This window comes from Bombyx mori, chromosome 20, assembly GCF_030269925.1.
Source record: "Bombyx mori chromosome 20, ASM3026992v2".
Classification (NCBI taxonomy): Eukaryota; Metazoa; Arthropoda; class Insecta; order Lepidoptera; family Bombycidae; genus Bombyx; species Bombyx mori.
In genome coordinates, this window is record NC_085126.1 from 11,646,858 (window position 1) to 11,673,448 (window position 26,591).

Genomic DNA, 26,591 nt, shown 5'->3' on the forward strand with positions numbered 1-26,591 from the left:
TGTGGAAAACCGTGTTATATAAGGCTAAAAGTCAGTACAAAAAGGTGAGTACTGGACTATGTACCTGTATGTATTTCTTTACCTAATAGACATAAAAAATAAGCAGTAATATTTCGGTTATCCCCATATATAGTGTGTTAATAATGCTTAGTGTAATATTCTAAATAATTATGAACAAAAATCTCGTTTTTGTGTTGTATTATTACCGTGTAGAATTACCGTGTTATAAGAAGGTTTTGGGGAAATTTTCTTTCGTGTTAGAGTTGAACCGTGTTGTATAATACCGTGTAATAGAAGAGTTACCTGAACATCCATTACAATTTGGTGTGTGCGTGCGCTCTCAGTCAGTCTGATATTAATAGCTCTGATGACCACGTAACACTAGACCTCAAGCACCGGTCATTGTTCTCGTCGAACCCGTCGCTTGCGACGAAGGACTCGACGAGTAAATTAACCCACAGACACAGCCCACTGAGTTTCTCGCTGGATCTTCTCAGTGGGTCGCGTTTCCGATCTGGTGGTAGATTCTGCGAAGCACGACTCTTGCTAGGGTTCGTGTTAGCAAGTTCGTCAGGTTTGAGCCCCGTGAGTTCACCTACTAGTTAAGGCTACGCTGAAATAGCCTCTCAAGGCTATCAGCCTCGGGCGGAAAAAAAAAGTAACACTAGGTGACTTCCAAGTGTTACGTGTCCGGGTCCCATGCCAGTTTTTTTTATAGCATAGATGGGTGGACGAGCTCACAGCCCGCCTGGTGTTAAGTGGTTACCGGAGCCCATAGACATCTATAAGGTAAATGCCACCGCGCACCTTGAGATATGAGTTCTAAGGTCTCAGTATAGTTACAATGGCTGTCCCACCCTTCAAACCGAAACGCATTACTGCTTCACGGCAGAAAGAGGCTGGATAGTGGTGCTACCCGTGTGAACTCACAGACGCTGCGCAATTAAAACAACAAAAAACTTAAAGCTTTAAAATTGTTATAAATATAGATGTTGCGCAATATTTGACACAACTAACACTGTTTGAAAACGAATCTATGTATTTATTATCAAGTTGCTATTTCTCTTGATTTATCTTGCCTCCGATACAATAGGCAATTGGACATTGATGTGAAAACAAATTAAAAAGTAGTTTATCATTAGGAATGGTGATTAAACCAAAACTGTCACTAGCGGTCACTATCAAAAGCAATTAAAAAAATATATTGTAATTTTTTTTATTGCTTAGGATGATGGACGACCTCACGGCCTACCTGATGTTAAGTGGTTACCGGAACCCATAGACATCTATAACGTAAATGCCGCCACCTACCTTGAGATATGAGTTCTAAGGTCTCAATTTTTACGGCTAAAACGGTTGCCCCACCCTTCAAATCGAAACGCATTACCGCTTGGACCAGTGCGGACTTATAAGAGGTCTCCTACTACCAGTAAATACGGAAATAATTATTTTACGGGTTTGATTTTAAATACACGATGTTATTCCTTCACCGCGTAAGACAATCGTGAACATTTGTTAAGTACGTATTTCATTAGAAAAATTGGTACCCGCCTGCCCGCCATGACACTAACAGTGACAACGCCTGATGTCACACTTGGCTAATTGTTCTGTATTATTTATAATTCAATTGTTTTTTCCCCCCAAAAAACGTCACACCTCGAGTGGTATTTAGCCGAATGAGATTTCCCCAGTGCCCTATTGTATTGTGATCATAAAAATGTACATATCAGTACTGTTCATGTTTGGGAGATAATTTAATCAAATTAAATATCAATCATGCGAATACTATTGTTTTTTTTTTTAATTAATAATTATTGACATGTTGCGATGACACATTTCGGTTTGAGAAATGAAGAAAACGATGTAGTATATAATTGCAACTCCGCCCTCATGTTTCAAGGATGTAATTGAGATCCTAGTGGTATGAGGGAGGTAGCGGAATTCACGCTGTTATGCCTACGGCTCCGGTGACCACTTAAATACACGTGAGCCGTTAGTCCATTCGCCAAAAAGAAAAAATAGTCTTTTATTTGGTATCTAAACCTAAAGTCTAATCCAGGGGCTCCCAAACTTATTTTGTCTACTGCTCACTTTGAGAATAAATCATTTTTTAGCGACCCCCTTTTTTCAACTACTTAAAAATCACTATAGCGAGAGCTCAGCCAGTGTCTAAGAGTTCTCCTAGATGAAATTACAAATCACCTCCCAGGCTTCTACACAACGCCCTCATTTTTTTTTCTGGGTCTCTTACCGCCCCCCTTTAGGCTGGCAGCGCCCACTAGGGGGCGTTATCGCCCACTTTGGGAAAGACTGGTCTAACCTAAGCGAACTTACAGTTACATTACGAGTAACACTTAGGACTTACCGAATGCAATTTCTTTGAGAAATATTTCTTGACACCTCTTGGAATATGGGATTGATTGCGGCTTATACCGACCAGGCGTGTGGGTTCCTTCAGAAATTCAACTTATTCATCTCAAGTTGACTCTAAATTAATTTTATTAACGGAATTTTCCCGATTGTGAAACATGTTTTTTACAACGCAGAGTTCTCGCATAGTTAATTTTTTAACTCGCCGCGACTGAAATATATAAAGGAGTATTATAATTTTTCTAGTAGGTACATTCTGCCTTACCTTCGAACACACACGACTATCGCATCTTAACATGTTTTTGTTTAATTATCATCGAGAGCCAATAGTGACTAGCAAATCAGTCTTTCGCTAATAGACATCAAAAAGTCAATGAAGTCACCGACCTTGAGGCGTGAGGTCGACGTCTCAATTATATTACAATACGGCCGGACGGTGGTGCCTATCCGTGCGGGCTTTAAATCCCACCAGCAAGACCCAGTTGGCGATCGAAATACACCGGTATAACAGTCAAACGGATAATAGGGTCTTAACGCACTAACCAGCTTCCCGTCTCTAAGACAGACGGACTACATTCCTTCCTAACTCGGTATATTGCAGGAATGAGGAAGGGCACTAGCCCCCCCTCGCGAATGTGCCCCCTAAATACCTCACTGGGGTTCCGCGACGAAATTCGTGAGAATCTAAAAAACAGCGTTCGTATTTATTGGCAGTATAGATTTATTGAAACGACGAAAAGGAAATCGAAGGTTAAAAAGAGACAAACGTATCATCGATACGAATTAATTTGCGTGAGAGTGAGGTGGAGTAGATCTGTGTGCTTAGAGCGAGTTTTTAACGTTTTCGATAGCGTAAAAGTTAGCTCATATTTGTATGGAATGGGATCGTTTGCGTGCGTTTGCCGCTAGGGGCGCTGTTCCAACTGCATACAAAATTGGGTTAACTTTTACGCTATCGAGAACGTTAACAAATTCGCACTAAGCACATTGCAGGTTCCATTTCTACCTGATCTGAATTGCACGTGGCTTCAGTTTTTCATTCTCCGAATTCAATCGTACCTACTTTTCTTTATGGCATTGTAATAATAACGCATTCTACCCACGTTATTTCGGATCCCTCCGATCCACTAACAGTGCTTTTAGGTACCTCAAGCACTGGTCATCGTTCTCGTCGAACCCGTCGCTTGAGACGAAGGGCTCGGCGAGTAAATTAACCCACAGACATAGCCCACTGAGTTTCTCGCCGGATCTTCTCAGTAGGTCGCGTTTCCGATCCGGTGGTAGATTCTGCGAAACACGGCCCTTGCTAAGGTTCGTGTTAGCAACGACGTCAGGTTTGAGCCCCGTGAGCTCACCTACAAGCTCGGCGAATCTAAAACAACCTCTCGAGGATAGAATAGGTTGGGAAAAAAAACATTCTACATATAATACTGGTATAAGTATTTACAAAGGCAAATTAGGTTATGGTTTCAGAGGTGCTTATTGTGATGAGGTACTGTAGGAGACGGTCTGGTCATCTTCCACCTTCAAAGCTACGGAAGTTCCCTGAGTGCTGACGCACTAGTCCTCCTTCGGCCGAGATTTGAGAAGAGTGCTCTGCGGCCTTGCTTTCCCTCTGACATTGGCCAAAATGACTGCCTAACAGTTAACATGAAACAACAAATTATTTAGTGCTTTCCATTTGTTTATCGTTTTTAAATTAACAAACCAGTTAGGTTGTTTGTTTGTTCCTTCGAATTTCACCTAAAAACTATTGGAATTCTCTGTTAATAATAATTTTCGACAACCGTTGCGACGATTTTTGAAGCTAGTTGACAGATCAAAAGACCAATCATGATGTTGAGTTAGAAATCTAAAATTCTTGTCCGTTATTCTATGAGGCCGTCAGCGCAAAATTGGCCTAAGCTTACAATAGTTAGTAATGGAGATAATGTGGTTCGAATTCACCTTTACAATACTTCTTAGGCAAAAAAAATAAAATTATGCGCTAAAATTATGTTTACAAAGGCATCTGTTATCTACGGATGAATCTAGTGGATAGGCCGATTTTGCATCAAAATTTATTATGTTTTAAGTTAATTGCAATACATAAGAAATCGAGTCCGCACGGGTAGGTACCACCACCCCGCCTATTTCCGCCGTGAAGCAGTAATGCGTTTCGGTTCGAAGGGTGGGGTAGCCGTTGTAACTATACTGAGACCTTAGAACTTATATGAGTCCGCACGGGTTAGGTACCACCACTCCGCCTATTTCCGTCGTGAAGCAGTAATGCGTTTCGATTCGAAGGGTGGGGTAGCCGTTGTAACTATACTTGAGACCTTAGAACTTATATCTCAAGGTGGGTGGCGCGTTTACGTTGTAGATGTCTATGGGCTCTAGTAACCACTTAACATCAGGTGGGCTGTGAGCTCGTCCATCCATCTAAGCAATAAAAAACAGGAAGAATATGAATTGTGGACTAGGCTACTTTTGCGCTGACTGCCTCATATATTTTGTGGTTTAAAATGGTTTAAAATAATAGACTGTGACTTATACTTAGTTATTTTTCATAAGCAGGTTGTAGGTAACATTTAATTTTAACTGTTAAAAACAAGTTTATATATTAACATTCTAAATTATTTTTAGACGTTTATGAATTTGGACAACAAAATCAAGTTTATTTTGTTTTTATCGTATGATCTAGTTACGTAACGTGGAAGTTTGATCACTATCATTCTTGTTTGAGAGCTAAAACCGGGTTTTGGTTTACTTTCCGATCATCTAAAACTTCTAGAAGCTTTTTACGTGATCATCGCAATAATAAATGCAATTCAGAGTTCGATCTTGTGTCTCAATATGGACACTGGCGTTCACGTTCTGATGTCCATGGACTCATGCTTAACACAATTTAACAAGTTTAACGAAAACAAGTATTTGTATAATTTTCTTCCTAAATCACTAGATTACTACCCAAACAAAGGGTTAATGTACACATTATGTGGGAAATTTTATTTATTGTACAATAACTTTTAAATGTTAGAGTAGACTTGGATGTATGGGGTATTATTGGAATGTTTTTTGTGGCAGAGCAACCTTGAGCAATAAAATTACCTACAAATTCCGCTTAAGCTTGAGTTTGTCGATAATCCCATTCTCACGGATCGTTTGGAACCTCTGGGTCTGCGGAGGGATTTCGGTTCCCTCTGTATTTTGTACCGTATATTCCATGGGGAGTGCTCTGAGGAATTATTCGAGATGATACCATCATCTCATTTTTACCATCGCACCGCCCGCCACCGGATAGAGTTCATCCATACTACTTGGATCCACTGCGGTCATTCACAGTGCCTTTCCAGAGGTCTTTTTTGCCACGTACCATCCGGCTTTGGAATGAGCCCCCCTCCACGGTGTTTCCCGAGCGCTATGACAAGTCCTTCTTCAAACGAGGCTTGTGGAGAGTATTAAACGGTAGGCAGCGACTTTGCTCTGCCCCTGGCATTGCTGAAGTCCATGGGCAACGGTAACCACTCACCATCAGGTGGGCCGTATGCTCGATTGCCTACAAGGGCAATAAAAAAAATAAAAAAAGAATGCACTGGCATCATTAATTGCATGTTGTCCGTTGATCTCAGGGATATGGTATGTGTATCACGGATAAACTCAAAGCGTCTTTTGAGATAAGAAGGAGAAGAAGGATTGAATAGAACAGTATAGAGCAAAGAAAGAATATGAGCATTCCGACGAAGGCGAATTGTCAGCCACTTGAGCTTAGCGCGAAATTCTGAGACGTGATCATATTTTCGTAAGCCAAATATAGATCTTAAACAGAAATTTTGAAGACGCTCTAGTTTTAGAGATAAAACGCTTACATACTCTACCCAAATTCAGGCAAGGGCAATCAAAACAAACCTCTTTCTTGTTCCAGTAACATGACGTCCACTCTACAGGATCTGGCAGTGCAGTTATTCGACGCAGGAGCAGTTCGACTTGAAGACATAGAGGCGAAGGTCGGCAGGCGAACCCCCATCTACTTCGACCTACGAGTCATCGTTTCGCACCCTAAGCTGATGGTAAAATTTGTACTAGCCAATACTGGTGGTAGGACCTCTAGGTGAATCCGCGCGGGTAGGTACCACCGCCCTGCCAATTTCTGCCTTGAAGCAGTAATAACGAAGCGGTAGGCAGCGGCTTGGCTCTGCCCCTGGCCTTGCTGAAATCCATGGGCGCCGGTAACCACTCACCATCAGGTGGGCCGTATGCTCGTCTGCCTACAAGGGCAATAAAAAAAAATGCGTTTCGGTTTGAAGGGTAGGGCAGCCTTTGTAACTATACTGAGATCTTAGAACTTATATCTCAAGGTGGGTGGCGCATTTACGTTGTAGATGTCCATGGGCTCCAGTAACCACTTAGCACCAGGTGGGCTGTGAGCTCGTCCACCCATCGAAGCAATAAAAAAAAACTATCTATTCTTCCTATTCGTACACTCTTGACAGAGTGGTCGTGGTCATGCATCAGTCGGATCCTGCGATACCGATGCTTTCGCGATACTACCTATACGCATGGCTATTGCAGGCATAATAATGTATTGACCTGCTAAATCGTTTGCGAGAACTTAAAAACCTTTTTAAATATGACCGTGACCTATCACAAATTTTCTCTCCCTGTAATAATCGTACAAATAATTCATAATAACTCTAACGTAAAACTTCGAAATCTTTCGATATTGCGTGTCTGCGTGGTCGTGAAATCCTTTGCTTATTTACGTCACGAAGAAAAATTATTTTTGGTATGGCATATTTTAATAATTTTTTTATGGGGTTTTATGATCTGGTATCTAAGACCCTTAGGTCATGTCTTATTTTAATTTATATTCTTATTTTTATGAACAATTATAATATGGAGTGAAATGAAATAAAGATGATTAATTTGATACATTTCAACTGGGATGAAATTAAATGAAATGAGATGAGATGATATGGGATGAAATATAATCTCAGTAAAATGGTAGTCATTTACTGAGATTTTTTCATTGAACTTTTTGGAGGATCCCAAGAAGTTACGTCCAGCGGCTTTGTTTCATTTTCCCACATTTGTGCTCTTTCACAGATATTAAAAATAGTTAACAAACCATCGTTATTACACATTTAAATCTGAAGAAACACAAAATATACAAAAAAAACAAATTACACAACTTCACCTCTCGAGTTCCCGCCAAAAAGTCCCTGATTTTTCATATTTGTCATTGGACTATAGATAAAAATATCTGTCTAATATACCGATAATTTAATGTAGGTATTCCACTAACTCTTCTTCTTTTTTAAGTATGGCGATTGGTTTCTTGCAAAGATTTCGAACGATTTCGAAAATTGAACCCTAATGTCAAAAAATCAAAAGGGTAGAAGTATGTAATGGAAACGATTATATTTTAGTTTTTATATTTTTGTCCACAGGTAGCAGTGTCACATCAATTGGAGAAACTCATTAAAGACGTTCATCACGATATGATATGTGGAGTTCCATACGCTGCACTGCCTCTTGCAGTAGTCATCTCCATCAACACGGACAGACCAATGATCATGAAGAGAAAAGAAACAAAATTATATGCCACAAAGAAATTACTGGAGGGCGTGTATCAAAAAAATCAGACGTGCCTTGTTGTTGAAGATGTAGTGACATCTGGCGGCAGCTTGCTAGAAACAGTTGAAACTTTACGCAAAGAAGGTTTGATAGTTACACATGCCGTAATAGTACTCGAGCGGGAACAAGGTGGCGCTAGTGTACTCGAAGCGAATGGTATTACAGTGAAATCACTTTTCACATTAACTAATTTAGTGAGAATGCTTCATAAAGCGGGTAGAATTGACAATGACACAGTCGAATTAATATTTGATCATATAAAGGAATGCCAATTTGGAACGAAAGATAATTTGGAGTAGATATTAAATCTGTCCACTAGTTAATTGTAATTGGTCAGTGCTTATAATTTTTGAAACTAGATGGCGCTACTACTACGCGCAGTATTTTTCCTGTTAAATCATCAAATTGATAAAATGTTACTTAATATGTCTGTTTATATCTATTTTTCTTAATACAAAATGTTGAACATTTTTTGTTTTATTCTATTTTCTAACAGAAATTTACACTTCTACTAATAGGTTTTTAATTATGCTAACCATTTGTTAGATACATAGATTATACACTTGTTAGATAGACAGTAAGCTATTTTTAATGCAAAACCTTTATATTTTTTAAACATTAACCTATCTGAGTGTGTGATTTCTCAGACGTCGTTTTATTTACAAAGGATTGTTTCAATCTATCGACGGAAACTGTGTCTGTGGAGGAGTGGGTTTAGGAGAGATATTTGAAGAGGATAAACCGTCGATGATTCCTCAATAAATGATGATGCCGTGTACCTCTTCAATTATTTTACAATGACAAACGGACCTAGCTTTGCATTTTATTTGGTTGTGAACAAATGTCGTTTGATTAACTTACGTTACTATCTCAAACTGCCCACTGAGTTTCTCGCCGGATCTTCTCAGTCAGTCGCATTTCGGATCCGATGGTAGATTCTGCGAAGCACTGCTCTTGTTAGGGCCAGTGCTAGCAACACTTCCGGTTTGAGCCCCGTGAGCTCTCCTACACCAGGGACGTCTTAAATTAGGATGGGGCTCTTGGGCACAAGAATTTGAGGCCCTTTTGGAAAGTAAAAAAAGCGAATTATAATAACATTTTTTTACTGAGTATGACCATTTATTATAGGTAATCAAATACAGTATGATATAATATGTCATTAATGATATTAGAATGCTGCTGGTTTTTTGTTACGATTTCGATAACGGTTTCTTTCGGGATTTCTGATCAAAATCTTCTATTATAGGCATAGTATATGCCATGTAAATACCTTCTGATTACTGATTTGTGAAAAAAGTGTAATGTGCCCGATAAAAATGTTTTGAGAATAAACGTGTGAGAAAAATTGACAGTCTTTCGGGGCCCCCTGAGAATGGGGGCCCTGGGTACGGGCCCCGTGTGCCCTTATGGTAAAGATGGTATTGTCCTACACGTCAAGGCGAAGCTGAAAGACCCTCTCAAGGCTAGGTAGGTAAAAATATCTCAAACTTTGGCATTATGATTTTTACAATCCTTTTAAGGTAGTGAGCTCACGGCCCATCGATGCAGGAGTGCGTGGGCATCGCAATGTGAATGCCACTCAGTACTCAATCCAAAACGCATGGCCACATTTGGCGCCTCAGCCCGGAGCGGGTTCAGCATAAAATCTTAGTATAGGTAGTAAAAAAAAATTACCTGTTTCAAATCGAAAGTTTTTAACTATAGTTTCATCGAAATGTATCAATACTTCTCGAAAAAGAACAGTGTGCTTAGTGCGATTTTTTAACGTTTACGATAACGTAAAAGTTAAGTCTAATTTGTATGCTATTGAAACAGCGCCCCTAGTGGCAAACGTAAGCATACGTTCCAACTTCATACAAATTTGAGTTAACTTTAACGCTATCGAGAACGTTAAAAACTCACACTAGGCACATTGACAGTCAATTGTCAATTAAAGTTATCACGACTTTAAACAAAACACTCAAATTTATTTTTAATTTATACATCAAAACATCATTTCGGATTTCTTTTGAATATTGTTATCGTAAAAAAAAACCGACACACTTACCAATGATTTCTACTTCTAACATCTACATGCAATTAACACATTACAACAATAACGAAAAACGCACAGAACAGTTAGCTTAAAGTAGAAAATAGCCCCGTTAATTAGTCCCTTTCTCTAACCTAAATTATACCAACCCACACAAAGCCGGGCCTTCCTGATAATGAGGAAACACAACATCCGTTGCATGCAAATTGATCATTTTGCATAAATGTGGTTTTTGAATCGACAGACGAAACAGAAGTTTATTGTGTCCGTTGATAGATTGAAGCAAGAGTTTCTAAGTTTTATTGGCTTATCTAAGACTAACAGATGCCCTTAGCGGCCCAAGTAACAAAGACACGGTAGGTGTTGGAGTCGTCATGGCCTAAAGGATAAGACGTCCGGTGCATTCGTCACCGGTGTTCAAATCCCAGCCGCGTACCAATTTTTCTAATGAGATACGTACGGTGAAGGAATAACATCGTGTAATAAAAATTAAACCCGCAAAATTATAATTTGCGTAATTACTGGTGGTAGGACCTCTTGTGAGTCCGTACGGGCAGGTACCACCACCCTGCCTATTTCTGCCGTGAAGCAGTAATGCGCTTCGGTTTGAAGGGTGGGGCAGCCGTTGTAACTATACTGAGATCTAAGAACTTATCTCTTTTTTTTCCTACCTAAGCTGGTAGCCTAGAGAGGCTATTCCAGCGTAACCGTAACTAGTAGGTGAGCTCACGGGGCTCAAACCTGACGACGATGCTAACACGAGCCCTGGCAAGAGCCGTGCTTCGCAGAATCTACCACCGGATCGGAAACGCGACCCACTGAGAAGATCTGGCCAGAAACTCAGTGGGCTGTGTCTGAGAGTTAATTTACTCGTCGAGCCCTTCGTCGCAAGCGACGGGTTCGACGAGAACGGTGACCGGTGCTTGAAGTACCTAGAAGCACCGTTAGTGGATCGGGAGGATCCGAGATGACGTGTTTTGGGCGACGTCGACTGCTTTCCATTCTTTCCGCAAGATCGGGAATGTAGTTACCGGCGGCCACGATGAGAGTGTTCTCGTGTCGTGCCGCTTTATCGAAGTGGCGCAAAAGGTGGGTGGCCTATTTAGGCTGTAGATGTCCATGTGCTCCAGTAACCACTTAACACGAGGTGGGCTGTGAGCTCGTCCACCCATTTAAGCAATAAAAAAAAGGTGTCGACAAGACTCGAAACCAAACATATAACGCCCTCATTAAGTACCTACTCGAGATATGAATTGAGACAATTTCGTTATGAAAGTAAAGTCGAATGAGCCAGCGGTATGTCCACGGTCTGTACCTTTTTTTTTTATTGCCCTTGTAGGCAGACGAGCATACGGCCCACCTGATGGTAAGTGGTTACCGTCGCCCATGGACTTCAGCAATGCCAGGGGCAGAGCCAAGCCGCTGCCTACCGTTTAATACTCTTCACAAGCCTCGTTTGAAGAAGGACATGTTATAGCGCTCGGGAAACACCGTGGAGGGGAGCTCATTCCATAGCTGGATGGTACGTGGCAAAAAAGATCTCTGGAAACGCACTGTGGATGACCGCAGTGGCTCCAGGTAGTATGGATGAACCCTACTCCGGTGGCGGGCGGTGCGATGGTAAAAACGAGATGTCGGTATCATCTCGAACAATTCCTCAGAGCACTCCCCGAATATTGTTATGCCTAATAGACTTATTTTAATGACTTGATTCTCTCCTGTCGTTGGTTCTTCAGTAATTGGTTTCCATGAGATTTTTAAGAGTGTACGCGTGAATAAGCCCTTCTCGTGGCGAATGATCGGAGGCGTTGGAGGGACATTACAAGGAGTAAAATCCTGTCGAAATATGATGGTCGCGACCCTCAGTAGTGAGGAAACGACGTGAGGAGGACGCATGAATAAGTTTCAGCTCAGCTGCCGCCGTAGACACCGGCCTCATTGATTTAATAGGTTAGCCATTTACTCCTCCATATTGGATAAGTATACTGTAGGTCTTGTAAATAATTTCCAGAGCATTATGTCCAAATTTGTTTTGCTCTCGGGCAAAGCTACCGAATATTTAGTCTAGATTTATCTTGCAACAGAGCTATTGGAGCTAGGTAACTATATATAAAATTAAGACTCATTTGTTACTCTTACATCACTACCTGTATTTTTATTGTCGCGCAAGTTCATTCAAATTTAGTTTGTGTTAACGTTACCTACCTACGAAGTGCCTAACTAGGTACATACCTACCTAGGTACTAGAAATAAATTAGGTGTACCCACTAAACGTAGGTAGGTACCTATCTATTAATCTTACAGAAAAATAATCCCTTGCTTTTGTAGTTTATCACTTTCATTCTTGCCATGAATAAAGTACCTTCTTACCTATTTGCTACTTGTGAGTGTAGCAAGGCCGCTCGGATTAATACATCATTCTGCCGTGAAGCAGTCTTCCGGTTTATAGAGAGCCGTTAAACAATTAAATTGAGATCTCGACTGCACTAGTAAGTGGGTACTCACGTTGCGAAGTCCACGGGAACCACAACCACTTAGCAGTAGGTATTTTAACTCTTTCAAAAGAATTTGACATGATATTTAATGATAGTTTCCCCATCCTTTTTAATGAGTCGCGATTCTAATCCGATGACAGTTGCGTTCGAATAGCTACACGTAATTAGGCAGTTGGGGCTCATTCAGCATTCGGGCAGTTGGGGCTCATTCAGCATTCGGGCAGTTAGGGCTCATTCAGCATTCGGGCAGTTGGGGCTCATTTAGCATTTGGGCTGTGCAGTTGGAAAGCCACCCCTCCTAGTGACATGCTCGAGGCCACCAGCTACCTACCTCTATTTAAAAAAAAAGATGCGGAATAAGATTAACTCGCATACCTATCTACTTACTTCCACCTACAATTGTGAGTGAAGGTTTCTTTACTTTGTTACTGTATTAAAGATATTGATTTATTAGATAAGGAATGAATAAGTATTACATACCTATTCAGCGTGGCAAAATGAGAACAACACTATTTCAATGTAGTTTTATTATCAGATGGAATATAATCAAAAACTTTGATCGACCTCGAAAAAAAAAAGTTGTACGATATAAATTAGCTTTCATTAGAAAAAGCCAACAACTCATCACACTGGTTACAAAACGAAGAACTAAAATTACATCTTAGATATTAAAATCAAGTTCAGCCTTATAAAAAAAAAGATCTTTTCCCTTTGTGTGATAGTGTCACAGCACCGCGCGCATGCTCAGCTGAAGGGCTCGCGTCGTTGAGGGTAGCTGTTTACTGCAATAAACATTCCAGAGCTGCCCTTCGTAGTCAAGGAAAAACACCGGGAATGTAAACACAACCTGTTACCGCGACATAACGTGTACTTCCTAGGTTATTTTATCATGCATGTTGGAGTCTGAAACTATTGAAGTTACTATATAAATACGAAAAGCAAAAGTATTGTGGATCTCTCGAAAGGCGAGAGATGGAAAGGGGGTTATTTAATATAGAGACGAGAGCGTCTAGTGAAAGGACTTAGTTGTCCTCGATCTCCTGCTCCTGCTCCTCGTCAAACTCTGCGTCCTCGTCGGCGGTGGCCTCCTGGTACTGTTGGTACTCGGAGACAAGGTCGTTCATGTTGCTCTCAGCCTCGGTGAACTCCATCTCGTCCATGCCCTCGCCGGTGTACCAATGCAAGAAAGCCTTGCGCCTGAACATAGCGGTAAACTGTTCCGAGATGCGCTTGAACAGCTCCTGGATGGCGGTGGAGTTACCGATGAAGGTGGCGGCCATCTTGAGACCACGAGGGGGAATGTCGCACACGGCGGTCTTCACGTTGTTGGGGATCCATTCCACGAAGTATGAGGAGTTCTTGTTCTGGATGTTAAGCATCTGTTCGTCGACCTCCTTCATGGACATGCGGCCGCGGAAGATGGCGGCGACGGTGAGGTAGCGGCCGTGGCGCGGGTCGCAGGCGGCCATCATGTTCTTGGCGTCGAACATCTGCTGCGTGAGCTCCGGCACGGTGAGCGCGCGGTACTGCTGGCTGCCGCGTGACGTCAGCGGCGCGAAGCCGGGCATGAAGAAGTGCAGACGCGGGAAGGGCACCATGTTGACCGCCAGCTTGCGCAGGTCGGCGTTCAGCTGTCCGGGGAACCGCAGGCACGTCGTCACGCCGGACATGGTCAGCGACACCAGGTGGTTCAGGTCGCCGTATGTGGGTGTGGATAGTTTTAGCGTGCGGAAGCAGATATCGTAGAGAGCCTCGTTGTCGATACAGTAGGTTTCGTCTGTGTTTTCAACTAATTGATGAACTGAAAGTGTGGCGTTGTACGGTTCTACTACTGTGTCCGACACTTTAGGTGATGGTACAACTGAATATGTGTTCATTATTCTGTCAGGGTACTCTTCTCTGATTTTGGAGATGAGGAGGGTGCCCATACCGGAACCGGTGCCGCCGCCGAGCGAGTGTGTCAGTTGGAATCCCTGGAGGCAATCACACGATTCCGCTTCCTTTCGAACGACGTCTAAAACTGAATCGACGAGCTCAGCACCCTCCGTGTAGTGTCCCTTGGCCCAGTTGTTGCCGGCGCCGGACTGTCCGAAGACGAAGTTGTCCGGACGGAAGATCTGTCCGAAAGGTCCAGAGCGGACAGAGTCCATGGTGCCGGGCTCCAAGTCGACGAGGATGGCGCGGGGCACGTACTTGCCGCCGGAGGCTTCATTGTAGTATACATTGATGCGCTCCAACTGCAAGTCAGAGTCCCCATGGTAGGCACCGGTGGGGTCGATGCCGTGCTCGTCGGAGATGATCTCCCAGAACTAAAACAAAGAGAAAAAATAAAAATTAGTTTTATTTAGTTTGCAAACCAAAAATTTGATCACAGATTGATTCAAGGCTAATTTATTAGCAACTCTTAGCTATGTAGAAACGTGAGTCACTATTTCCATAGTAACACTGGTATACAAACACCACCTCCACAATGTTACCATATTTATAGAGCCAAAATAGATTTTCGGAGGCGTAGGTACTACAATTATACTGGAAATCGTGTGTATGCATCATATGGTTTTGAACAATAAAAAAGAAATTGGATCATGTTTTCAACCAAACGGCAAAATAAGCTATCAGTGAGGTTACATTATTTGTTTGTGGCACACGAAATACATTAAGATTTTTATTTCCATTATGATAAAACAAAAAAAAAGCATTATCTATCATGTTTCGATCAAACTTTCTGATGATTCAGCTATTTATTCTTGATTGAATTATTGGAAGCTTTGAACAATAAGTAGTTATAACCTATAGAGGATATCTATTGTATTATTATTGTAATGCTATTTTCAGCATGGGCGTGTTAGTTTCCTTTTGAGTATAAGTTATCAACCATGAGTCATGTGGTGACGCATTCATAGTTCACAAGAACGACAGCTGCTTATTCAATGTTTTTCACATAATTTAATTTTACATAGTGTTTATTTGAGTACGTATATAACAGCATATTAGTCTAGCCAACTATAAAATCCAAATGAAATTTTATTTTTATGTTGCATCCAGTTTTTCTATGGCACCTCCTAGTGATATAGTTGATTTCTTAGTGGAAATTATCATATTTGGGCTTCTTTTTAACCAATTTGGGAGAAAAATATTTGTTTTATGAAAATTATGGACCTGAAATATTATTGATTTAAATATTGTCTTCTAAGGGTATATTTGTGTTAATTGATATTTGGGGACTAGTGAAAGTACCAGGACATTAGTTTATATCTAATTTTGAACATTTAAATGTCAATTTAAGAGCTCTTAATACTTTCTACAACTTTTACGGTGTAATTAGCGTAATATTCAAATTGACGAATGAGAAATTTAGTATTCAGTGTTCAACAGAGCTGAAGTATTCCAAATGTCAATAATAAAACAAAAGTCATAACCGCGAAGTTAAACAGTGAAAATAGTTTTAATTTATGTTTGGAACAATTACTGCATTTGTTTCAAGTTATTCATTCTTTCTACAGAACTGTGAAGATATGTTATGAAAAGTTATTTATAAATTTTAAAGTATCTCAGTATTTGTATCCGCATTTTTTGTTACGACTGCATTTCCTAAACTATTGGTGATCTCAAGACGTTGGAGAACTTTTGGGAATCTTGCCAAAAACTGGAATATTGTAATAGCATAGCTTATTTTAACTTTTCAAATTTATCTTTGCAGTTTTTCTATTAACATTCAATGTAGCATACTATGTTATTTACATTAGAAGATATGGGATCAGCAGACAAAAAATACATGATATAGACCAGTGCTGCTGCTAGACTTGAAATAATCAAACATTACCTCTCATTTCCACTTTGTGAGATTCTTAGAATAATTCGTAGGAGATTTAGTTGTTTGACTCACATTTTCTCTATTTATAAGTGTCAATTTAACTGGAAGTATTATATTATCCGTTTTATCTATCAAAAACGTGGGCAGTAATGAATCGAATCACTTATCATACTTTATTTTTGTCGATGCTTTTATCGCTCAGTATGCAGTAACACTTAGTATAAAAGAGGGATATGTTTACTTGTGCATCATTATTCTAGGGTTCAGAATAATTTCCAAGATGTTCATTTTTGTTAATATTTCATCGTTTTTCAAATTGAAGTCTGGCTATGTTTATAATGTTTGCAGTGTCTTTATTAATGTAGTCTTTAAAATTCATGCAAAAATCTACAGTTATATTCTCAGTATCGAAGAGTTTATTTTATATTTCATTTTTTTTTTATTTGTTAGATGGGCGGACGAGCTCACAGCCCACCTGGTGTCAAGTGGTTACTGGAGCCCATAGACATCCACACCGTAAATCCGCCACACACCTTGAGATATAAGTTCTAAGGTCTCAGTATAGTTACAACGGCTGCCCCACCCTTCAAACCGAAACGCATTACTGCTTCACGGCAGAAATAGGCAGGGCGGTGGTACCCACCCGCGTGGACTCACAAGAGGTCCTACCACCAGTAAAATATACTGGGTTTATGATCAAAAAGACAGCAAACCATTTTCACACTAAAATAGTCTTTTCATAATAAAAACAATATACATGCGTTCGGCTATTTTCGCCAACACGGAAGGAATGGTTACGGTCATCGAACTGCGTTCATCAGTTTTTACTTTTAAATACATTTTTTACGCGCGTCTACTGCATAAGAATCAGTCTGAGATGTGAAATGGCCGTTTTAGAAAGTACATGTCTAACTGAAATCGCTTTTATTTTATTGCCTTCAAAGAAAACTAGCATGTATTGTGCATATCTAATGGAGAGTGTATCATCTTTGCGCTCTTGGACATCTGCGATGCTAGGAACGTGCCACCGTCTACCAAACGCGCCTGTTAAGCTCATGTCCTGTTTTACAGTGTCTTTTATAGAGAATTGATGGAACTATTGCCGCTATGATCCTTTCCTTGCCGATGGAGGGGGTATCCTAGGATAGGTCTTACCAGCGATGTAGCGGTTTCATTTATTTTTATTGACGTTGATAACTGGTGAGATATAGGCTTCCGAAGTAGTAAAGTAAAAGATTAAAAATTTAATCAGTAAAAAAAGGGTTGAATTATAGAAGTCTCAAGAAAAAATGTAAAGAACTAAAGTTATAAGCGGTAGGTATTTGAAATTTAGAAAATCTGTTACAAAGACTTCAACAGAAATTAAAATGTCAATCCACTTATTAAACAAAATAGATTCCTTCAATTCAATTTTGAACGTTAAAAGTTCTTTTCAATATGCGTGGAAAAATACGCACTTGATTTGGTCTTTTTTTAATTAGCAGATATTTTGAATAAAAAGTTTCATTAAGAAAATTTTATATTTTGACAACTCTACATTCGTTTTTTTCTGTTTGAACACAACACAGCTGCTACCCGGCAGGCTACCTACATTCAGTTTGGTCTTTTTGTATGCATCTCGAACGTTATAGAGCCGTGGCTTGCTATTGGTCGGTCCTTATCAAGGGACGCGGAGGGCGACCTTGACGCGTAATTCAAAAACACGCATCGTTAATGTAACGGATATTTTAATAACGGTTTCCCTTTTTTTCAACTCTGCTGTTTCCGTATTATTTTTTTCAGTGGTTTCTCTTTAAATTAATTTATCTATTTATGTTACATTATAAATCACATTAACAAAATAGAAAACATTTGAAAAAAAACGGGGAAAATATGGTTATTGTACTACATTTTCTTAAAGATAAATTCGTAGGAAATTAAGTGTAGGATTAGTCAAAAAAAAGCAATGAGTAATACCGCGGCATCGTAGTCTAATGACGATAAAACACGTGGAATGCGTGACTACGCTGGCAGTCTCGTTTAAACATATTCAAAGTTCAAACATATTCAAAGGCAGGGTTCGTTTGGAAGTTCCATAAAATGATGTAATTACACTTTAATTTCTCCAGACGCCATTTTAAAATCGATTTACTGTACATATATTTGTAGCTACTAAAGGCGAAATAAAAATCTCTTAGCTCATCGTACTTGTAACTGACGTCAGAGTCTAATTTAATTTAATTCGAAATAACGTTGTTAAAATAAATGAAACAATAGTCAAATAAAAAAAACCAATTGTCAAGATTAGTTTTTCGAATCGAGAACACGAGCGTCACACAAAATGCCGGCCGCCACCCGTTTCGAAAATGGAATATCTATTAAAGAAATAACAAATGAATATCAAAATTACCTTAGCTCCGATCTGGTTGCCGCATTGACCAGCTTGGATATGTACGATTTCCCTCATTTTGTTTTATTTATGTGAACTATAAATTACTTAACACTAAAAATCTGCTCCGCACGCTCCACTCACTGTCGTGGTCGCTTGAAGAATAATTTCGTTCCGTGCTCTCCGATCCAGCTAGGCTATCGGATCGATAGTGCTGGTGGATAGTGCGCGGAAAAATATCGATAGAAATTTGTCGCATTGCGGCAGTTCAGGTTCGGCCGCCTAATATCTATTATTTAACATAGAGTATTACATAGATTATTCACGTATAATATTCACGTATCATTACTTAACATTTAAGAAGATCAAATGAAACAAACCATTTATTTTGATTTACTGTGAGTGTAATCGTGATGGGAATATTTATCATTGAATAGTTATGTAACTGTTAGTAACAGGTAAAGTATGTGGAACTAGGCCCAGACGTAGAAGTCCAATGCGCTCGGGCCAAATATACTCTACTTTGAACGCCGTAGTCTGCCATGCGCGAGGCCTAGGATAAGCAAGGCTAGCGCAGGATAGTCCAGGAGAAAGTTATTAAGGGAGGCCACGAGCCTCAGCATCGTGAAGGATCGCAAAATAACTTCCTCTTATGTGGCTGATTTTTGGTACGGCTAGTAATCCATAGATAGCATTTGTTACTTTTCGTTAGTTTCGTAATGAAACTTCATCCTTCAAAACTAGACAATCGGCCATCGTTGACGAATTCTTGCTTCTTCTTTCACCACTGTAATCTTTAAAAATTGAATAGTCTTCTTTGAACTCAATGCTACGAGTAATATCTCCGTACAAGACTACAAGGGCCTAAAATAATTGTAGGAAGAACCCATTCTCTATTTTGCAACCATTATTGTGGACTAGCTGACCCGGCAGACTTCACAGTGCTTCAATCTATAAACAAAAGACCTAAACTTTTGTATAAAATAAACTTAAAACAAACAAAAGGAATCCGTCCTACGCGGGAAAGGGAAAAGGGAAAACAAAATTGTTATTTTTATTTAATTCCGATCATTTTCATATTTATCTACCTTTTAAACCTTCTCTGGACTCCCACAAATAATTCAAGACCAAAATTAACCAAATCGGTCCAGCCGTTCTCGAGCTTTAGCGAGACTAACGAATAGCAATTCATTTTTATATATATAGATTTTTGTTTGTTTGAATTTCCTCTTCCTAGCCTTCTTGACCTGGGGGTTGTGCCTTCTGTTGATACTGCCCCATTGGCAAGCTCGATCCTTAATTACTCCTACGACAATGATTTTGACAGTTTTCGTTTAATGACGAAAAAATATCGGTAAAAAATTTGCGATATATGTCGCATCTCTAAATATTGTCTTGCGTTCCTATTGGTTGAAGGGCCTTAAGCGGATCCAGTCTTACCAACTTGATAGAACGAGCACGGTTCTAATGTTACAATCCATTTATGTGTCCATTCTTCTCTTAACATCTCTCACTCATGAAAAAGAAAAAATAAGCACCTTTTAAAATTAGAGGAACCCTGAAAAGTAAAATAATTGAAGATCTAGTCATGGTACTGGTAATAATCTTGTAAATATGTCACAGATGGTTCGTATTGTTATGTTGGCTATGGCTCTGAGTATGTCAATATGGCGACATGCCGGCGCGGCCGGCCGGCTATCTTTTGGTAGAAATTATGAGAATTACTTTTATACTTAAATTAAAAATTATATTAGTGTCATCGGGAAGTTTTACAAAACAATGTTTATCTTTTGTTTTTATCAAAAGATAATACGATTACAACAATACACATAAAATTACAAGTACACAACGTCAATGGAAGTGTTTAGATATTTTAGTCCGAGTCTGACACTAAAGAACCTCCTGTTGGAAATAGATGAATCGATTAGAACGTTTAAAATAATTTGAATTGCCCTTTAGCCGGTAATATTTGTAAATAAATTTATTTATTTATTGATTTAATATATTGGTCATGTCACCTTGACAGCTGCCGTGTTTTCAAGAACGACATAGTGTAAATTTTAATCAATATTACGAATATGACTCAGAATTTGTACATAATAAGTTGTTACGCTAATTTCCATGTTTTCGTCACGAAGACAATAAAATAATATGAAAACTGGTGTTTTGTTTGTTTGCATATTGAAATTTTTAACGTTTATTTAACTATTGATATAGTTGGCACTTATAAATAATTGAGGTTTTTTTCGTGACATTTGCGTTTTGAAATTATTTTACAGAAACTAGGTAACTCATGCATTTTTTCTACTTGCTTGTTGTTTTAAATCGCCTAATTAAAAAGAAACATATTTGACTCATTAGATAACAATTCATCGCAACATTTCGCTGTGAGCATTGTTCAATAGTGAGTAGGTATGTATTAAATATTTTATATTTTTGCTTAGATATGTGGACAATCTTACGGTCCACCAGGCATCAAAGGTTACCGGAGCCCATGGACATCAACAACGTCTGCCGCTACCCACCTTTAGACATGAGTATTATATTATTATCTCAATGCCTACGTATTAAAACCGCGCAGACATGTCTGATCATTTAAGTATATAAAAACAATACAAATCTGCAAATTTTATTTATGGTAGAAGCTCTTTATTCCATTTACTTTAATAATAAAAATGATTCAAACGCGTGGTCAAATTGACTAATAAAATATTAGACCACATTACAACTATGCCTAAATTTTGTTTTTTCTTTGTCACCTAGGAAAGTATCCCCTACACTTAATCCTATATATTATGTAAATTACCATACCATATTCACGGTTCCTGTTCATGCGTCACCCTAAACAAGTCATTTCGGATCCTCCCGATCCACTAACGGTGCTATTAGGTACCTCAAGCACCGATCATCGTTCTCGTCGAACCCGTTGCTTGCGACGAAGGGCTCGGCGAGTAAATTAACCCACAGACAGCCCACTGAGTTTCTCGCCGCGCCGGATCTTCTCAGTGAATCGCGTTTCCGATCCGGTGGTAGAGTCTGCGAACCACTGTTATTGCTAGAGTTAGTGTTAGCAACGTCGTTAAGTTTGAGTCCCGTGAGCTCAGCTACTTGTTAGGTTACGTTGACATAGCCTCTCAAGGCTACCAGCTCAGGTAGAAAAATAAGGTTTCTGTGAACAGCTTTTATTTCATTAGATAAGGTAACATAATATATAATAGTTGAATTTCATTTGACCCAGTTGACATACTACTATTTACCCTCACACTCCCCTTGCAAGTCAACGCCCCAGACAGGGTTGGTCACGAACTACACTTAGGTAATGTAATCACCGCAGTATGGTGCATTGCGATAGACACTAGACACACCCAACAGGGCTGGGTAAAGATTATTTTTTTGTAATTTCACTGAAATTGCCGTGAGGTGAAATTACAATATAGCCGAAATTAGTCAGTTGCAGGTTGCAAGAGTTACGGAATAAAAATTTGAAAATTACTATGTGGAATCCTTACTGGTGGTAGGACGTCTTGTGAGTCCGCACGGGTAGGTACCACCACCCTGCCTATTTCAGCTATGATCATGAAGCAGTAATGCGTTTCGGTTTGAAAGGCGAGGCAGCCGTTGTACTGTACAAACTGAGATCTTATGTCTCAAGTTGGGTGGTAGCATTTAGGTACGTTGTAGATGTCTATGGGCTCCGGTAACCACTTAACACCAGGTGGACTGTGCGCTCGTCTACCCATCTAAGCAATAAAAAAATAATGAAAATAATTGCGAATAAACCGAATTAATGTATTAATTTTTATTTGGCCGAAAACAAAATACAATTATATGACCGATATTTTAACTATGTATATGCTTATTAGCGTCGCATGACACATGGTATTGCCATGAAAGAAATACCTAGTTTAAGAGCAAAGGACCTACATCGAAAAACAAAGATGAAAACTACCACTCGAACCTTTGAGATTTAGCAATTATGCAATATTTTTTTTATTGCTTAGATGGGTGAACGAGCTCACAGTCCACCTGATGTTAAGTGGTTACTGGAGCCCATAGACATCTACAACGTAAATGCGCCACTCACCTTGAGATATAAGTTCTAAGGTCTCAAGTATAGTTACAGCGGCTGCCCCACACTTCAAACCGAAACGCATTGCTGCTTCACGGCAGAAATAGGCGGGGCGGTGGTACCTACCCGTGCGGACTCACAAGAGATCCTACCACCAGTGATTACGCAAATTATAATTTTGCGGGTTTCATTTTTATTACACGATGTTATTCCTTCACCGTGGAAGTCAATCGTGAACATTTGTTAAGTACGTATTTCATTACAAAAATTGTTTAAAAAACAAAAAGAATTTATTATTCTGTTGAGGCGATAGTAGTGTCATTTGCAAAACCTGATATAAAGACTGGTCGACCCATATTCGTTGTGCACATACTCCATGTATGGAAACGGATTAATACATTCAATCAAACGACCATCTGTTAAGTTCGTCTTAAATATATACATGAATAGTATTATGAAATGAGCACGCCCAGGGCTGCCATACGCAAGCGAAGCGTATTTTTGAATAAAACATTCTTCCGTTATAACATTTTTTTTGCCTCTAGTACTAGTAGGTTTACTCTAGTAGTAGTAGTATTTTGAAGTCGTCGTGGCCTAAAAGGATAAGACGTCCGGTGCATTCGTATGTAGCGATGCACCGGTGTTCGAATCCCGCAGGTGGGTACCAATTTTTCTAATGAAATACGTACTCAACAAATGTTCACGATTGACTTCAACGGTGAAGGAATAACATCGTGTAATAAAAATCAAAACCGCAAAATTATAATTTGCGTAATCACTGGTGGTAGGACCTCTTGTGAGTCCGCACGGGTAGGTACCACCACCTCGCCTATTTCCGCCGTGAAGCAGCAATGCGTTTCGGTTCGAAGAGTGGGGTAGCCGTTGTAACTATACTGAGACCTTAGAACTTATATCTCGAGGTGGGTGGCGCATTTACGTTGTAGGTGTCTATGGGCTCCAGTAACCACTTAACACCAGGTGGGCTATGAGCTCGTCCATCCATCTAAGCAATAAAAAAAAGGCATAATTAAAAATAAATAATAGTTTAAAACAACTTGTGGCGGGTAGCCATCATACAACGCAAGATAATTGACAGATGCCTGAATCTCGCTTACGACATTTTCAAGATAAAGCGCATATATACAAGTTCCGAACAACAACATTCTGACCGTCGGTCTACCGAGCAATATCACCCGCTCGGTGGAAGATCTTCCTTTCGTCGTATATATTCCTACTAAACTGGGATCGGAGGGGAGTGATGTGGCGGGTAGCCATCATACAACGCAAGATAATTGACAGATGCCTGAATCTCGCTTACGACATTTTCAAGATAAAGCGCATATATACAAGTTCCGAACAACAACATTCGGACCGTCGGTCTACCGAGCAATATCACCCGCTCGGTGGAAGATCTTCCTTTCGTCGTATATATTCCTACTAAACTGGTGACCCCGACGTGATTTGAACACGCAACCTTCTGATTCATCATCAGCGCATCAAGAACTTCGGCTACCACTTTTTTTTTTTTTTTTTTTTTTTTTTTTTTTTTTTTTTTTTTTTTTTTTTTTTTTTTTTTTTTTTTTTTTTTTTTTTTTTTTTTTTTTTTTTTTTCCCTACCTATGCTGATAGCCTTGAGAGGCTATTTCAGCTTCACCCTAACGTTTGTAGGTGAGCTCGCGGGGCTCAACCGGAGAGTTGCTAACACTGACCCTAGCAAGAGCAGTGCTTCGCAGAATCTACCACCGGATCGGAAACGCGACCCACTGAGAAGATCCGGCGAGAAACTCAGTGGGCTGTGTCTATGGGTTAGTTCGCTCGTCGAGCCCTTCGTCGCAAGCGACGGGTTCGACGAGGACGGTGACCGGTGCTTGTGGTGCCTAAGAGCACCGTTAATGGATCAGGAGGATCCGTAATGACGTGCTTTGGGCGACGTCGACGGTTTACCATTCGGTCTACTGGGTCGGGTATGTAATTTCCAGCGGCTACGATGAGAGGGTTCTCATGTCGTGCCGCCTTCTCAAAATGGCGCAGCGATGCCGACTGTAGATACTTACTGACAGAGTCAAGCTCCAGGTCATCGTGGAGATCCACGTTCCTCAGGAACCATGGTGCTCCGACGGCTATCCTGCAGAATCGGGATTGAATAACCTGAAGGGGCTTCAAGTTGGTGCGGGCTGCGTGAGCGAACACTACGCTTGCATACGTCATAACGGGGCGTATGCAAGTTTTGTAGAGAGTTACCTTATTACGGAGGGACAGTTTGCTTCGCTTGCAAAGCATAGGGTAGAGACGTCCTAATATGAAGGCGGCACGGTCGCGTACCGTTTTAATATGGGGACGGAATGTCATCCCTCTGTCGAGGGTGACGCCTAGGTATTTGACCTGCGAGGCCCACGGTATGGGCTGGCCAAAGAGAGTGACGGGGCTAACGGCGGAGGTGTTTGCGCGCCTATTAGGGAGTGGGATGCTCGAAGTGGTATTCAGAGGGCGACCCCTTTTGAAGAGCACCGCTGTGCTTTTCGTGGGGTTGATGTCGATGCGCCACTTCCGGAACCACTGTCCCATGGTGGCTACTGCGATCTGGAGTCGCCGATGAAGCAGCGACATCTTCCTACACGAGTAGTAGATAGCCGTGTCATCGGCGAAGAGCGCTAGATGGGTCTCCGGAGACCGGGGTATATCATTGATATACAAACTAAATAATAACGGGGAGAGCGCGGAGCCTTGCGGGACTCCGGCAGTCAGTTGACGGGGACGAGAACGAGTTCCCTCTACTCGATATCGAAACGAACGGTTCGACAAGAAGTCTCGTATGATGAGCACGAGTCTGTCTGGCACTCCCATGTTGTACAGTTTGTAAATTAAACCGTTGTGCCAGACTTTGTCGAACGCCTTCGCGATGTCGAAGAAGAGGGCGCCGGTCGGGATTTGTTTACGCCTATTTAGTCCTATCAGGATGTGCTCCGTGAGGCGGTGCACTTGTTGTACGCACGAGTGTTTAGAGCGGAATCCGAACTGTTCGTCTATGAGAATTTTGTTCGCGGTAACAAAATCCCAGAGGCGTTTCCTAAGGAGCCGTTCGTAAATTTTTCCTATCGTCGGGAGGAGACTAATCGGACGGTAACTAGAAGTTTCGTTTGTCGGTTTGCCCGGCTTATGTATACCGATAACGTCCGCTTCTTTCCACACCGCGGGAAAGATGCAGTGCGTCATAGCGGCATTTAAAATTGTAGCCAACATTGCTATCAGTTGGACTGGCAAGAGTTTTAGCGCGCGGTTGCGGATGCCGTCGGAGCCGGGTGCCTTCCTAGGTTGGAGGTTGTGGATCGCGTCTCTAACTTCGTCAGTGGTAATGGGGGGTAACGCGTCCGAGGGCGGCAGGGAAGCTCTGCGCTCGACCTCCCTGTCGACTAACTCGGTGTGTTCGGGGTCCGCGTGTTGAGTGCTGGTGGTGCACTGCTCTTGCAGTGCATCGGCCAGCAGCTCAGCCTTGTCATCGTCATCGAATGCCGGTGGTTGGCCTGAAGGGCGTACGAGGGGAGGCATAGTAGCGGTAGTTTCGGATTTGAGAGTCCTAGCTAGTCGCCAGTATGCTTGGTGGGAGGGCGCGAGTTGTTCTAAATAACTATGCCAATTATCGTTACGCGCGTCACTTAGGCGGGAGTGGACTTCGCGTTGTAGACGACGCATCCGAATCCGGTTTGAATGCGTGGGAAGACGATCGTAGGCCCGGATTGCCGCGTTCCTAACTCTTAAGAGATTCCTAAGTTCGGAGGACAGTCTGATGCGGTGGAAGCTGTCCTCCACATCGACTTCTTTTGAAGATC

The 26,591-nt window shown here is 40.8% G+C and overlaps 3 protein-coding genes across 4 annotated transcripts in view; 1 reads left to right on the plus strand and 2 right to left on the minus strand.

The window, feature by feature from the left end:
• Positions 1–8,454, plus strand: part of LOC101738973 (uridine 5'-monophosphate synthase) — a 48,094-nt gene extending 39,640 nt beyond the window's left edge. Inside the window, exons 2-3 of one of the 2 annotated variants that reach the window (XM_062674451.1) lie at positions 6,238–6,419; positions 7,800–8,454. In XM_062674451.1, the coding sequence (XP_062530435.1) occupies positions 6,238–6,419; positions 7,800–8,285 (668 nt within the window). In that variant the 3' untranslated portion in view covers positions 8,286–8,454. The remainder of the gene's footprint in view (positions 1–6,237; positions 6,420–7,799) is intronic. The other variant, XM_004925977.5, reaches the window with a different exon arrangement.
• Positions 1–26,591, minus strand: part of LOC101738439 (mitochondrial S-adenosylmethionine carrier protein) — a 213,747-nt gene that overhangs the window by 99,211 nt on the left and 87,945 nt on the right. The gene's annotated exons all lie outside the window — the stretch shown is intronic.
• Tub2 (beta-tubulin) lies at positions 13,026–18,844 on the minus strand. The gene is given in 2 exon segments (NM_001043499.1): positions 13,026–14,822; positions 18,717–18,844. Coding segments are annotated over 2 exon segments (1,344 nt in total). The 5' UTR covers positions 18,774–18,844; the 3' UTR covers positions 13,026–13,535.